This window comes from Salvelinus sp. IW2-2015, linkage group LG20 (genome assembly GCF_002910315.2).
Source record: "Salvelinus sp. IW2-2015 linkage group LG20, ASM291031v2, whole genome shotgun sequence".
NCBI lineage: Eukaryota > Metazoa > Chordata > Actinopteri > Salmoniformes > Salmonidae > Salvelinus > Salvelinus sp. IW2-2015.
The window spans coordinates 79,262,597-79,278,091 of NC_036860.1; the positions used below are offsets into that span (position 1 = coordinate 79,262,597).

Consider the following 15,495-nt stretch of genomic DNA (forward strand, 5'->3'; position numbering starts at 1 on the left):
CTAGTTTTTCACCCTGTATTTGAATACTGAGTATTGGTATTAGTGCACCATTGACTATAACTTACATACAATCTTCAGAAAGCACAGCAGTGGGGTGTTTAGTTACTTCAGTGAGGAGTCTGTCACCAAGGGTTTTGCTGGAGCCATCCAGTGCAGTGAATGACTCACTACATAATCTGGTAGAATTTGCAATCAGAAGAGCCACGGCTCTTACCTCTGTCTCCCTGAACCACACTGATGAGTCCACCAGAATATCTTTGGCCAACTTCTCAATCTCACGGAGCTGAACAAAAGAGCTGAAAGGACAAGAGTGACATTTAGGTTCATAGGATGGGGTTGTCTTTTCTAAATGCAAAATAAAAGGACGGGTGGGAGGTAAAGCCATGGGTAGCTCTGCAAAGCTTATCGACATGGGCACTAAATTAAATCCACTTGAACAAAAGGGTTTAGATGCTACAATGCTATTCGATTAGCAACCGAGTAAAGTGCAAAAGTATGCACAGCAATAGGTTAAATCAGGGGTTCTTAAACTTTTTGGGGCCATGGACCCCTTTATATTAGCAAATTCATCAGGGATCCCCACAATCTGAACACAACTCTAGTGAGATGGCAACAGCATACAAGGAGTTTTACTATGACTTCGGGCAGTGAATGGCCAGACAACGCATGTCTCAGGCACATGGAAGGAAGATTTGAAAGGCCCATCTCTTGGCATCGGAGAGAACATTTAGCAGTTTAAGCTGATATCCTGAAATTCTACAGATTGTCATGTGGCAAAGAGATTTTGTTGTTGTTGCAGTTTTAAAGCTAATATCCTACAAGAGAGAAAACTTAGCAGTTCAAAATTACAGTGCATTAATGTAAAAAAAAATGGGAGGAGGGGGAATACAAGTATTGAGTTGAAAAATGTATAATTGGTGGAAAACTGTGGATACCAATATTCCTGTGAGCCTCCCAGGCCCATGTTGCCCAGGGTTAAGAACATACATTGTAAATGAATAATATAAACATTGTATTACACCCTCTAAATTTATTCAGTGGATCCCTTGGCCAAAATTAGTTTAATCTGTTAGTAATATTCATAAAAAAATTAAGTACATTTTTGATATACACTGAACAAAACTATAAACACAACATGCAACAATTTCAAAGATTATACTGAGTTACAGTTCATATAAGGATATAAGATAATAGAAATACATTAATTAGGCCCTAATCTATGGATTTCACATAACTGGAAATCCATAGATTGTCCGTAGTTTATGCCTGCCCATACCATAACCACACCACCACTATGGGGCACTCTGTTCACAACGCTGACATCACCAAACCGCTCACCCACACAACGCCAAACACACTGTCTAGCATCTGCCCGGTACAGTTGAAACCGTGATTCATCCTTGAAGAGCACACTTCTTTGACGAAAAGATTATGATCATTAGACTCCTCTTTAAATCTGCGTATTTCTCCAAAGCTCAGTTGTCCTGAGTCTGCACAACACTCCCAGGACCTATGATCAAGAGAGACACTCAAGTTTTTTAATACTATATCTCTTGACACATTGATGAAAATAGTCTTGGCCTCTAAACCTTAAAGCTGCATACTGGACCCTATTCCAACTAAACTACTGAAAGAGCTGCTTCCTTTGCTTGGCCCTCCTATGTTGAATATAATAAGCGGCTCCCTATCCACCGGATATGTACCAAACTCACTAAAAGTGGCCGTAATAAAGCCTCTCTTGAAAAAGCCAAACCTTGACCCAGAAAATATAAAAAACGATTGGCCTTATCGAATCTCCCATTCCTCTCAAAAATGTTAGAAAAAGCTGTTGCGCAGCAACTCACTGCCTTCCTGAAGACAAACAATGTATATTAAACACTTCAGTCTGGTTTTAGACCCCATCATAGTACTGAGACTGACTCGTGAAGGTGGTAAATTACCTTTTAATGGCGTCAGACCAAGGCTCTGCATCTGTCCTCGTGCTCCTAGACCTTAGTGCTGCTTTTGATACCATCGATCACCACATTCTTTTGGAGAGATTGGAAACCCAAATTGGTATACACGGACAAGTTCTGGCCTGGTTTAGATCTTATGTCGGAATGATATGTTTGTCTCTGTGGATGGTTTGTCCTCTGACAAATCAACTGTACATTTCGGTGTTCCTCAAGGTTCCGTTTTATGTCCACTATTATTTTACCTCTTGGTGATGTCATTTGGAAACAATGTTAACTTTCACTGCTTTGCGGACGACACAGCCGTACATTTCAATGAAACATGGTGAAGCCCAAATATTACCCACCCTGGAAGCCAATGTTTAAGACATAAGTGGACAGCGACAAATGTTTTACTTTTAAACTCGGACAAAACAGAGATGCTAGTTCTCGGTCCCAAGAAACAAAGATCTTCTGTTGGATCTGACACTTAATCTTGATGGTTGTACAGTCACCTCAAAAAAAACTGAAGGACCTCGGCGTTACTCTGGACCCTGATCTCTCTTTTGACGAACATATCAAGAATATTTCAAGGACAGCCTTTTTCCGTCTTCGATACATTGCAAAAATCTGAAAGTTTCTGTCCAAAAACTATGCTGAAAAATTTATCCATGCTTTTGTCACTTCTAGATTAGACTACTGCAATGCGCTACTTTCCGGCTACCCGGATAAAGCACTAAATAAACTTCAGTTAGTGCTAAACACGGCTGCTAGAATCTTGACTAGAACCAACATTTTTTATCATATTACTCCAGTGCTAGCCTCTACACTGGCTTCCTGTTAAGGCTAGGGCTGATTTCAAGGTTTTACTGCTAACCTACAAAGCATTACATGGGCTTGCTCCTACCTACCTTTACAATTTGGTCCTGCCATACATACCTACAGGTACGCTACGGTCACAAGACACAGGCCTCCTTACTGTCCCTAGAATTTCTAAGTAAACAGCTGGAGGCAGGGCTTTCTCCTATAGAGCTTCAATTTTATGGAATGGTCTGCCTATCCTTGTCAAAGATGCAGACTGTCTTGACCTTTAAGTCTTTATTGAAGACTCATCTCTTCAGTAAGTCTGGCCGAGGGGTGTGAAGCTGAACAGAAAGGCACTGGAGCGACGAACCGCCCTTGCTGTCTCTGCCTGGCCGGTTCCCATCTCTCCACTGGGATTCTCTGCCTCTAACCCTATTACGGTGGCTGCATCACTGGCTTACTGGTGCACTTCCATGCATCACTTGAGTGGGTTGAGTCACTGACATGATCTTCCTGTCCGGGTTGGCGCCCCCCTCGGGTTCGTGCCGGGGGGAAGATCTTTGTGGGCTATACTCGGCCTTGTCTCAGGATGGTAAGTTGGTGGTTGAACGTATCCCTCTAGTGGTGTGGGGGCTGTGCTTTGGCAAAGTGGGTGGGGTTATATCCTGCCTGTTCGACGATCCCCACGGAAAGGGCCAAGGTGTCTCCCAACCCCTACTGCGTCAGCCTCCAGTATTTATGCTGCAATAGTTTGTGTCGGGGGGCTAGGTTCAGTCTGTTATATCTGGAGTATTTCTCCTGTCTCGTTCGGTGTCCTTTGTGAATTTAAGTATGCTCCCTCTAATTCTTTCTCTCTCAATTTTCTCTCTTGTCGTTTTGAGAGAATTTGGCAATACGTCCAACCGGCCTTACAACCGCAGACCACGTGTATGACATTATGTGGTTGAGCAGTTTGCTGATGTCAACGTTGTGAACAGAGTACCCCATTGCGGCGGTTGTGGTTTGGGTAGGCATAACGAACACAATTGCATTTTATTGATGGCAATTTGAATGACAATCCTGAGGCCCATTGTTGTGCCATTCATCCGCCGCCATCACCCTCATGTTTCAGCATGATAATACACAGCCCCATGTCACAAGGATCTGTACACAATTCCTGGAAGCTTATAATGTCACAGTTCTTCCACGGCCTGCATACTCACCAGACATGTTTCCCATTGAGCATGTTTGGGATGCTCTGGATCAACCTGTATACTTTGGACGGTATCAATACACAGCAGTCACTGCAAAGATACAGGTGTCCTTCCCAATCAGTTGCCTGAGAGGAAGGAAACAACTCAGAGATTTCACCATGAAGCCAACGGTGACTATAAAACAGTTCCAGAGTATAATGGGTTTGATAGAAGAAACTATAGATGGATCAACAACATTGTAGTTTCTCCACAATACTAACCCTAATTGACAGTTTAGAGAAGGAAGCCTGTAGAGAATAAAACAATATTCCAAAACATGCATCCTGTTTGCAACAAGGCACTAAAGTAATACAGCAAAAAAAAAGTGGCAAACTAATTAACTTTGTTTTGAATACAAAGTGTTATGTTTGAGGAAAATCCAATACTTTAGCAAGTACCACGCCATATGTTCAAGCATAGTGGTGGCTGCATCATCGTATGGGTATGCTTGTCATCGTGAGGATCGGACCCTTTTTTTACATTCTCACCTAAAATTACATACCCAAATCTAACTGCCTGTAGCTCAGGACCTGAAGTAAGGATATGCATATTCTTGATACCATTTGAAAGGAAACACTGAAGTTTGGAAATGTTAAATTAATGTAGGAGAATATAACACATTAGATCTGGTAAAAGATAATACAAAGAAAAAACATGTTACATTTTTTTTTTTAACCATCATCTTTGAAATGCAAGAGAAAGGCCATAATGTATTATTCCAGTCCAGGCGCAATTTAGATTTTGGACAGTAGTTGGCAGCAGTATATGTGCAAAGTTTTTGACTGATCCAATGAACTATTGTATTTATTTTCAAAATGTTGTATCAAGACTGCCCAAATGTGCCTAATTGTTTTTTTAATACATTTTCAAGTTCAGAACTGTGCACGCTCCTCAAACAATAGTATGTTATTATTTCACTGTAATAGCTACTGTAAATTGGACAGTGCAGTTAGATTAACAATAATTTAAGCTTTCTGCCAATATCAGATATGTCTACGTCCTGGGAAATTCTCTTGTTACTTACAACCTCATGCTAATCACATTAGCCTACGTTAGCTCAACTGTCCCGCAGACGGGACACCAATCCTTTATGACTGAGCTAAGCACAGGCAAAATCCTAGAGGAAAATCTGGTTCAGTCTGCGTTCCACAAGACCCTGGGAGATGAATTCACCTTTCAGCAGGACAATAATCTAAAAACAAGGCCAAATCTACACTGGAGTTGCTTACCAATAAGACAGTGACTGTTCCAGAGTGGCCGAGCTAAAGTTTTGACTTAAATCTACTTGAAAATCTATGGCAAGACCTGAAAACCAATTTGACAGAGCTCGAAGAATTTTGAAGAGAATATAGGTAAATGTTGCACAATCCAGGTGTAGAAAGCTCTTAGAGACTTACCCAGCAAGACTCAGCTGTAGTCGGTGCCAAAGGTGCTTCTACAAAGTATTGACTCAGGGGTGTCAACAACTTATGCAAATGAGATTTCTATATTTCATTTTCAATACATTTGCCAAAATAAATTAAAATATTTTTTCCCTGTCATCATGAGGTATTATGTTCAGATGGTAGAAAAAAAATCCTCACCTGTTTTGAATAACAACTAAATGTGGAATAGGTCAAGGGGTATGAATACTTTCTGAATGTACTGTAGGCTGCAACTAGCTGGAGGAGGAGCGCTCTGGGGGTTTGGTACACTGACCACTGGAAGGAGAGCGCCTTGGCGGGGTGTAGCTGGTAGCCTGCGGCGGGGTAGCAGGTAGCCTGCGGGTAGCAATTGGCAGGTCATTTAGGAGACCATATGGTACGGCGCTTGTAGGCTGCTTTATTGGCCACTTGTAGGCCGGGGTGGCTGCTTGGTATGCTGCTACACTCACCCCATTGTGTTCCATCCCAGGTTTTGGCACCATACAAAACAGCTTAAAGTCTGATTCGGCTGGGTGGGAGTTAACACAATGGGTAGGTCTTCAAGAAAACAGGGAGATGGTAGCCTTTGGACATTTAAAACAGGCTTGGTCTTTATGGCTTCATTATGGGTAAGTGTTCATTGCTGGTTTGGTTTGAAAGGGGATAGTTATTGCAGGTGGGGATATTTAAAGAGGTAGTCCCGCCTCTTTCAGGTGTACGTGATTTGGTTGATTACATTGACTGAGGTGTGTGGCGACCAATAAGTAGCAGACTCCACCCCAGGTAGGTGGGGTTTTGTACACTAAGGCTGCGTTTAGACAGGCAACCCAATTATGATTTTTTTTGCATTAATTGGGTCTTTTAACCAATCACCAATCAAATATTTTCACATAGCTCTTTTTCATTGCTGATCTGATTGGTCAAAGACCAATTAGTGAGAGAAAAAAATCTGAATGGAGCTGCCTGTGTAAATGCACCCTGTGCCTTTAACAAGTGTACATGGGCACATAGGGAGAATCTCAATTGCATACTCCTCGAGTCCTCTCTCCTCAAAACTCATTGGATGAGAAAGCAAAGGGTCCCTCCTCTCTGACCTCTTCTAATTGGTTTTGGGAAGGAGGCGAAAACAGAGGTGTCACAGTCTGTCCTTTTGAATCAGAATCTTTACCTGCAAAAGTCATGTTACGATATATCAGTTTCCTGTTAGAGCTTTCGTGCCGAATCCACTGCAGTGTTTCAGGTGCCACGTCAACCAGTGTGTAGGAGGGAGATTCCAAGACGTGGGAAGTGTGCAGGAGGGCATGGGACAGAGGATTGTGTAGATTCTGTGGGAAAAGTTGTGTGTGCAACTGTAAGGTGCCCATGTTGCTAGGGATTGGAAGTGTCCGGTGCGAGAGAGGCAGGTTGAGGTGGCCAGAGTCAGAGTAGTGTAGAAGGTGTCATACGCTGAGGCTGTGAAGAAAGTAGAGGAGGATGGGTCAAGGGTGAGGGATCCTGGCAGGATCCCTGTGAGTAGGAGATCTGTGCCAGCAAAGAGGGATAGGCCAACAAGTGACATATAACTTCAGTAACAAAAAATAAATGTTCTGGTGGCAGCTGCAGAGAAGTATTTGGTTGTATGAGATTTGACTTCAGAAGAGTTAGTGTGTTGAGTGGTGGTGTCCCGTCCTCTCAGGCCATTGGCATGGTGTAGGAGCAGATAGGGTCAAAGTAGTGGAATGGGCTAGTGGGTTTTTAATGAGTGTAGGGTTAGTTGAAGGTGTTTTTATTTTATTTAGTATTTTCTATCACAAAGTATAATGGGGGCGGTAAGGCAACATATTGGATGCCAACTGCCGTTAAACCCCACCGAAGAGGAGGGGACGCGAGGAGTATACAATTAAGATTCTTCTTACCACAGGCCACACTTACTCTGTCGATCAGGCATTGGCTGGGCGTTGAACCTCACTTGATACTCTGAAAAAGGATACCAAAATAATATATAAATAGGTGACAAAATACAGACCAGTCTTTGGTAAAGTAAAGACAGTCAACTTACCAAAACCAATATCATACATTCTATATGCCTCACAAACACCAGTAACCAGCAGAGTGTGTTAATCTCAACAGGAGGCCCGTCCTACTCTAGTTCAGCTGTAAGCAAGTGGGTCRGATCTGCTAGCTAAAACACCAGGAATACCACTCTCTTCCGGGTGGTGGCATTCTTTCTCATATGGTCAATCAGAAGAACATGGCCTTTTCTCAATTGCATACTTCTCACACCCTCCCTCTTCCTCAAAACCCATTGGAAGAGAAGATCAGAGGGGAGGGACCTCTGGATTTCTCATCCAATGGGTTTTGAGGAGGTGGCAAGGAGAGCGGATACAAGGAGATTGCAATTGAGATTCTCCATATGTGTGAGGAAAGAGATGCACCTAGAGTTGTGGCTGGCTCTGGATACCTTCTTAAAATGTACCCTACAAACCACCCAAAAAGACACGACTAAAAACCACATGATTTTATTAACAAAAATGAGACCATTGTTTTTTCACATGTATCTACTCAGTCTTAACCCTATTGTTTATGGAAGTTACATGTCCACCGAGGAGCAAAAATGCATCAAGGGTTAAATGCAAAAAGGTATTGCCAATTATATCCTCACAATGACAGCTGCTTGTGTCACATCTTGTGTGCAAATTACAGATATTTATAACAGAGAACCTCACGGGTAYTGTCATGCCTAAGACTAGTCATTTTCAAGACAGAAGCCGATTCCAAAATGGAAGCTTTTGAAACAGAATGTTATGGAGTTTGAGAGTTCAGTGTTTCACTTGCATATAACCACTTCTACAATATCAGGTGTCAAAACGTAGTGAGTGGTGACAACTGTGGGACCAAGTGAATTTATGTTTATTACAGTTCAGAACTGCTGTGTCAGATGCAGCTAAGTTTAGAATGCACACTTATAGAACTACCATTGACAAATTACAAACAGAAAAGGAAACCATAGACAAACAAAATAAACTGCCAAAGCCATTTAAAATCAAAAATACTTGACATCCTCCTGTGAATGAACTCAAGCGTAGCCTCACACAAAAATGAACAAATACATTTTACAGACACTCCACTTTCAAAAGCATAAAAAACACCTAAGTGACACAGAGGCACTTTACGAAGAAGTGAATACAAGCTGCAAAGTTCACAAACACAGATGGATTCACAGGAAGTAGTACACTTATAAAAAAAAAAGGAGATCTGTCATTAACGTGGGTTGATAATATAGACTCACATTTAGTCCAATAGGGCTGTGTTGGGTTACTCAGGGCTAAGAGTTTAACTAGAACGACGGGGGTGTCCAGTGAGAAAGGACGTAAGAATACAACAGACATCTCAATCACARGTGTTTTCTGTGGCGTCAGGACTGCATAACAGCTCCACTGCTCCCTTCTATTGACCAGAAAGATTGACCATCTCACTTATGGTAAGGTTAAAACTATCTGGATGGTATATTTACAGTACATTTCTTTCTACATGCACAGTAGAGTGGAATTCTATCCAAAATCTCAACACTTCTTCAGACAAGCTGACAATCAGGAGCCATGTTACTGAATCCCCAACCAATGCAGGATAGCATATCTTTCCCCTTGCATTTAGACCGCGCAGTAGGATCGGTTCACACATTAACCCTTGAAATTCTGTGCATGTTTCAGCTGAAATGACCAGCWGTGCATCTACAGACTAGGCATGCTCATCTAAGAACAGTTGGTTGGTTGCTTTTCAGGTGATGTGTTTTGTGTTTTAGTTGTCCCACCTACTCTTTTTGCGTTTTGGTGGATCTGGGACTGCAAAGCTGTCTTCCTCTCGGTCTCCTTTCCCCTCAGCTCTGTCCCCCCTTCCTTCACTCYCTGCCCTGTCTCCACTCTCCCTGTCACCTCTACAATCGTCTCGCTCTCTGTCCCTTCTACTTCCGTCTCCATTACGACTATCGCCATGGCGCCCGCTGCTGCCATGGCGATCCTTGTCCCCGTATCTGTCGCGGTCTGCGTGSCGGTCCCGCTCCCCATAGCGSTCCCGCTCTCCCCCGCCACTGTGCCGCTCGCTCCTGTCTCTCCTGTCACGATAGTGGCCATCTCCATGGCGACTCCTGTCATCACCATGTCTGTCACGGGGCCCTTCCCTGGGTGAGGGTGGGGCGGCATACCCCTGAGGAGCAGTGGCCTGGCTGTCTGACACAGAGCTCAGGGAGCCGGCGCTGGTGAAGCCTGCCATCTTGGTGCCCATGCCGAGGGCTGCTGGAGGGGCCATGGCTAAGGATGGGGGTCCACGTGGCCGGTCTGGGCCCTCAGGGGCCCCGGTGGGGACGGAGCTCAGACTTCCAGCGCTGGTCCAGCCTGAAGAGCTACTGGACTTRGTGGTGAGTTTAGGAACCATGCCGGACGCCGCCACAAAGTGGTTCTTATACTGAGACTGGGGAAAAATAGACAACGATTAAAGAGGGACTTCTAGACGTACAGAAATAATTCATGATAAAAAGGGATCATTTAAAGCTAACAGAATAGATAGTGAGTGACAGTTTAATTACCTGGAAGGCTGACTTCATTGCTGACATGCGGTCTCCCATGGCTCCGGTAGGCTTGCTGTAGCCCTCATAGTTACCCATGGCAGCACCACCACTACGCTCCTGGAKAAACAACAAAATGTCAACAAYCACCAAGAGTTACACTATTATGCCACTGAYCTACCAACAAGATAAAACACTACAAATAACAGAATTTATGTTACAAATARACATGGCCAACTCACAGAACTTTCAGCTCCCAATCCTGGCCTCTCTCTGTARCCCAGACCACCTCCTCCAATGTTTAGCTTCTTYCCWTTGCCRCCCTTGAASCGTGATTTCCTGAACCAGGGATTCTGAGAGGAATACATCAAAGGAGGTCAGTAAAGACATCAYATAAAATGAACCTTTCCATAGCCGTCCTCAATGGTCAGTCAGGGACATGTAGAATGGCTTACCTGCATTGCCAAGTCCATCAGTTCCTTAGAGACGCTTTGATTGGCTCCCTCCAGGTTACGCACAAGGTCTCCTGCAAATGATGTGTCTTTACTGGTGAGAAGGGTGTAGGCAACACCCTTTTCTCCAGCACGACCTGTTCGGCCAATTCGGTGTGTGTGTGTGTCGATGTCCCGAGCCACGTCATAGTTCACTACTGTGCGTATTGAAGGGATATCCAGACCACGRGCTAGGGAGGAAATGACAAAGAAGCAGTGAATGATAGAATGACAAGTATGTAGGAGCACTGGAATTCAGGCAAAAACAATCAAATCATTGTCAGTGTCTGTGTAATCATACACAGATCTCTGATGATTGGAACGTTGTGCCACATTCATTCCCCACCCCCTCGTCTGCAGCCCAYCCCCACCTCACCTGCCACGTCGGTGGCCACCAGCACGGGCAGACTCTTCTTCTTGAAGTCAGCGATGACCTTGTTCCTCTCACTCTGGTCCATGTCTCCGTGCAGCAGGCCCAGGCTGTGGCCCTCCTGGGTCAGGTTGGTGGCCAGCTCGTCACAGTTGGCCTTCTTGGTGACGAAGATAAGTACAGAGCCAGAGGAGGTAAACTCCACCAGGCGGCGGGTCAGCCAGCCCCACTTCTCCACCCCACTGGGCATGATCTCCACTACCTGGGTCACATCCTCATTGGCCTGGGGAGGAAGGATGGAGGATTGAAGAGCATTAGATGACTAAACTCCAGAAAATGTTCTGCCGCCAGCTGGTTGACTGTTCTGGCAATGTAGAACTTTAAATAAATGACAGAAGTGGCAATCAGATGGTGTTAGAAGAGCCACTGGTCTGACCTCCCCGATGTCTCCCTGCACCACGCGGATGGGGTCCAYCAGGATATCTCTAGCCAGCCTCTCAATCTTCTTACGGAAGGTGGCGCTGAACAGAAGAGCTGTGAGGACAGGAGTAAAGTTAAGGTTCATAGGACGGTGTTGTCTTATCTAAAGCCTCTAACAAGTGTACATGCACACATTCACACACTTACTCTGTCGATCAGGTCGGACATGGCTGGCAATGGATCTCACTTGATACTCTGAAAAAAGTTTCCAAAAGTATATGATATAAATAGGTGTCAAACCAACTTCAGTGAACAATCTTCTGGGCCTAGTGGTCATTGGGAACAAAATAAATAAGGGAAAGCCAACTTACCAAAGCCCATATCAAACATTCTATCTGCCTCATCAAACACCAGGTATGTCACTCTCTGCAGAGAGGTGGCCTTCTTTTTCACATGGTCAATCAGACGACCCTGTGTGAAGAACAACATACACAACCCAATAAGTGAAATGACCTCAGGGRATTMTTTTCCTCCAATACATAAAGACTAAACACAGTCTACCACAGTGATTGTCAACTAGAGCTCTTACCGGGGTGCACACAACTATCTCTGCCCCCTCCTGAAGAGCCTTGGCCTGCTCCCACATGCTGCCGCCTCCATACACCGCCACCGAGCGCAGGGAGTAGGCTTTCCCAAAACGCTTACACTCCGCGTGGATCTAGGGAGCACAACCATCATTTTCASGGGCCYAATCAACTTTTTGTCATGGAAATGTTTTGTTCCTGACCCATCTCTCCCTGGCTGTCTTACCTGCTGACAGAGCTCCCTGGTGGGGCACACGATGACTGCGATGGGCCCCTCTCCAGTCTCCAGTTCCTTCTGGTCCATGATGTGAACTAGCATGGGCCAGATGAAGGCTGCAGTCTTGCCACTACCMGTTTTCGCAATGCCAATCATGTCACGTCCACTCAGGGCAATGGGAACTCCCTACAGGACAGRTGGGGAAGAAAATACAGGTGAGGCCTATTTGCTACTAAAGCAATATGAAAGTACCAAAAAGAAAGACCTAGGAAACAAGCTGCTTAGGTACCTGGCACTGAATAGGTGTTGGCTGAGTGTACTCCGACTTGCGGATTATGTGCATCAGCTGCTCATCAAACCCAAAGTGGGCGAAGCTGGTGGAGAGTTTAGGAGGGGCGGCACCAGACACCTGCCAAAGTCAATGAAGCAAAATAAATAGGCAAGAGGCTTTTGGTTAAAGAGACAATGGGATCATACAACAGTTGTCTGTAAGTGGTATGTTGGCTAGGATTGTGTGGTTAGGTTTAGATGTGGTTGTATGTGCGCGTGTCCTTCTCCGGACACTTACCCGCAGGTTGAGTTTGTGTCTCAGCTCAAACACCTCTGTGCCTGTCAGGCTGAGAAGCTCCTCATGCTCGTTGTAGAAGTTCCTCTCAAAAGGTGGGTAGTCAATCTATAAGGGGATGACATAAATGTAGGACCTCAGACACTAAAATAAAATAAAAACTCCAATTGACAAGATAAGATATAACTTCCTGCCTCTTGGCTCAGATAGGTGCAGTATGCAGCTGTTACCTCAGAGTGGTCCATCGGGGGCAGGGGCATGATGATCTTCTTAGTGGTGGGGGCAATGGGATTCCCATCACTGTCGTAGTCTATGTTCTCATCCTCGTCCTCTGCGGTCAGCCCAGCTGTGGGATTCTCTGCCATGTAGCGGAAGTAGGCTTCCTGCACAGAGCACAGCCGCATGAGTCAACCAGAGTCAGCTTAAACGCCTAATGTAGCACACATTCATGCAGGCACTCTTACCACTCTCATAACCGGGGGATATACATTCAAATASWSWMMRSSRMAAWRYKCTSWKRWKMKCSCMYATMWMWRTSKSRGWSTMWRMSMYWTTWTRTKTTWWMACWCWSWKTWWAMMMSMSTYTKYGYKWTWYWSGSKSWRAWWKWKMWCAGTGKCAGAYTTTATAACCCCCCTTCACAAAGTAGTAAGAACAGCAACAGTTAATAGYAAACATTCATTACAGTATGGCATATTTGAAAAGAGMTRAWMWAYTAWWWMWMMAYRYKYWKWKTWKRSRYRKGKRTATWTWAAAAAARATRTATAWWWKWRACMWCAMRWRTRYRYRTRKAKATMYMMRARRRRKAKRGKGWRRRRKWYWMMMYSYRMWWKKGKKTKTKWKMRYAKWGTGWGAGAGMGMKAGAGTAAAAGAGAGAAAAAAAGAGCGAGAGATGTGGTAGGTGGTGAGACTTGGCCATAGATGGGTCGGGAGGGGAGGTTGGGGTCTGGAGGCTCTCTGATCAGTAGTAAATTAKGAACGTTGGATGGATCACTTACTTGTTCATCTTCCTCTTCAATGTCATCACGTATACCCCTGTAAAAACAAGCGGAGAAAAAAAAACTTCCCTGCGACTCGTTTGTTCACCCATGATTCCCCACAACCTGTCTAATGTCACGCTTATCCCCTCCCTACAAAGTCGCCATGCAAGGCAGGCTTGATTAGTTACCTACAGTATGGACCAACTGGGGAAATTTAAGGTAATTGAATGGCAAGACAGATTATTTMAAATGAGACATATCTTTGCTCCACAGTGGTGAATGATTGCAGTTGAAGTGGRAACTTWWWWYYWMMWKWWYYTWAWWAMMWKSYWRRRKTTTKGGRWKRRRAWWRRWTWAWWAWTTTKRMMMYTKRMYWAWTWMCAWKGRAAWWWKKKSMAAWYMAWWMMMMRGKKSMWKGSRARRAWKKWMYWMMACYKSCYKSCYKGSWGSCYTKRAWWRGGSCYTTKSYWAWWAWWWTTTTRSYTWWWWTWWTKRMRARGKWAWTTTKRARGRMCYWARSYTWAARGGKWRRAAWTTRARGGRWYYTWMYTTTYMAMCYTYYTTTYCYTYYYYTTTTYCYYCMRKTTYYTYMWWKYYTTWRSYKSYTKGKYCYWRRRSMRRMMAAGAGGGTGAACAATATACCCCCCTGCAATATTTCCCAAAAGYTCTGTGACAATAACCCCAGATTTTAARCAGACRAACTACGGAKAAAATGTGTATATTCCTACATGATCCAGGTYTAAKAGGGGAATCCTTGACTCACCTCMACTTGGGCCATGAAGGCATCMAGAGGATCATCCTCACTGTCTGAGCCCCCTCYAGACTGGAATTGTTGCCGTGTGGGGGAGTTCTCAGCTGGGATATATGGCAAATCTGTGMTGCTTGACTCCTCTTCATCATCTTCAAAATACCTGGAAATGGGTTAGGAAMGTTATCACCAGTCAAATGTCATTGAAATCAATGTAATACATCCTGCATAACTGGTTGATAATACAGCATACGAAGCACACCAAACCCAACCCTAAAGGAAAGATAAGTCTACACTCACGCATTCTCTTCATCAAAATTTGCTCTTTTTGTTCCTATCTTGTAGAATGCAGGGAGTTGCTGGTTCTTGCCATAACCTCCAGCTGTCCCTGCGCCTCCGAAGGACGTGTGGGATTTCTGAGGCACGCGCAGTTCTTCTTTCTTTCCTCCTCCTCCTCCACCACCACCACCACCACCAAGGGAAAATCCTCCAAACCCGAACCCTCGCTTACCACTTGGGCCACCCTTGCTCCAGTTCATAGCTGTTCTACAGAAGTAAGGGGAAATAAAAAAACATAACATTTGGTGTTTGACTGTTGTACATTGCTGTTGCATTCCAGTCCATTCATCGCAGGCCTTGTGTGTCACCCACAAACGTCTGCTAAATGCTAATCATCTCGTAAATCACTGTCTGGGGATGTCAAAGATTATCTGTGGCTTCTGGCAAATTGAAGATATAAAACATAGCATTAATCTGTGTCTATCTAATGTTTGGATCTCATTAATTGGCTAAATTAAACTAGCTAACGTTAGCATGCTACGCTTCTCTAGGGCCGCAGCAGCACGACGAAGAAGTGGGTGTGTGACAAATGATTGACTGAGCAAATATGGCTTGTCAAAGGATATTTGCAAAAKCAGTTAAATCTAGTGTACGTTATACACTATAAACTAACCTCATGGWTTCATGTACTGTTTATTTACCTGTTTTCACCACCAAKAAAGATCTGTTTACCACTGCCAAATCTCACAGCGCGACTYGAAAGTGTTTTGCGTCATTACCGTGTGTAGACGTAGATTACGCGCGACGGATTGCTTCTCACAACAACGAACCAATCAACGCAAACATGTGACATTAGTTACCGCCCCTTTTCGATWATAGTTGTTTGTTGAAAATGGTAGCTAACAAACTCGCTCCACCAGATACTAGCTAGCT

At 44.2% G+C, this 15,495-nt stretch overlaps 1 protein-coding gene across 1 annotated transcript; it reads right to left on the reverse strand.

Moving 5' to 3' along the window:
• Positions 1-7,852: 7,852 nt before the first annotated feature.
• ddx42 (DEAD (Asp-Glu-Ala-Asp) box helicase 42) lies at positions 7,853-15,361 on the reverse strand. The gene is given in 17 exon segments (XM_024010796.2): positions 7,853-9,816; positions 9,932-10,030; positions 10,153-10,263; positions 10,366-10,592; positions 10,778-11,054; positions 11,208-11,305; positions 11,399-11,446; positions 11,563-11,662; positions 11,781-11,909; positions 12,002-12,178; positions 12,282-12,401; positions 12,561-12,665; positions 12,788-12,940; positions 13,554-13,637; positions 14,263-14,446; positions 14,584-14,829; positions 15,264-15,361. Coding segments are annotated over 16 exon segments (2,820 nt in total). The 5' UTR covers positions 14,823-14,829; positions 15,264-15,361; the 3' UTR covers positions 7,853-9,147.
• Positions 15,362-15,495: the final 134 nt, after the last annotated feature.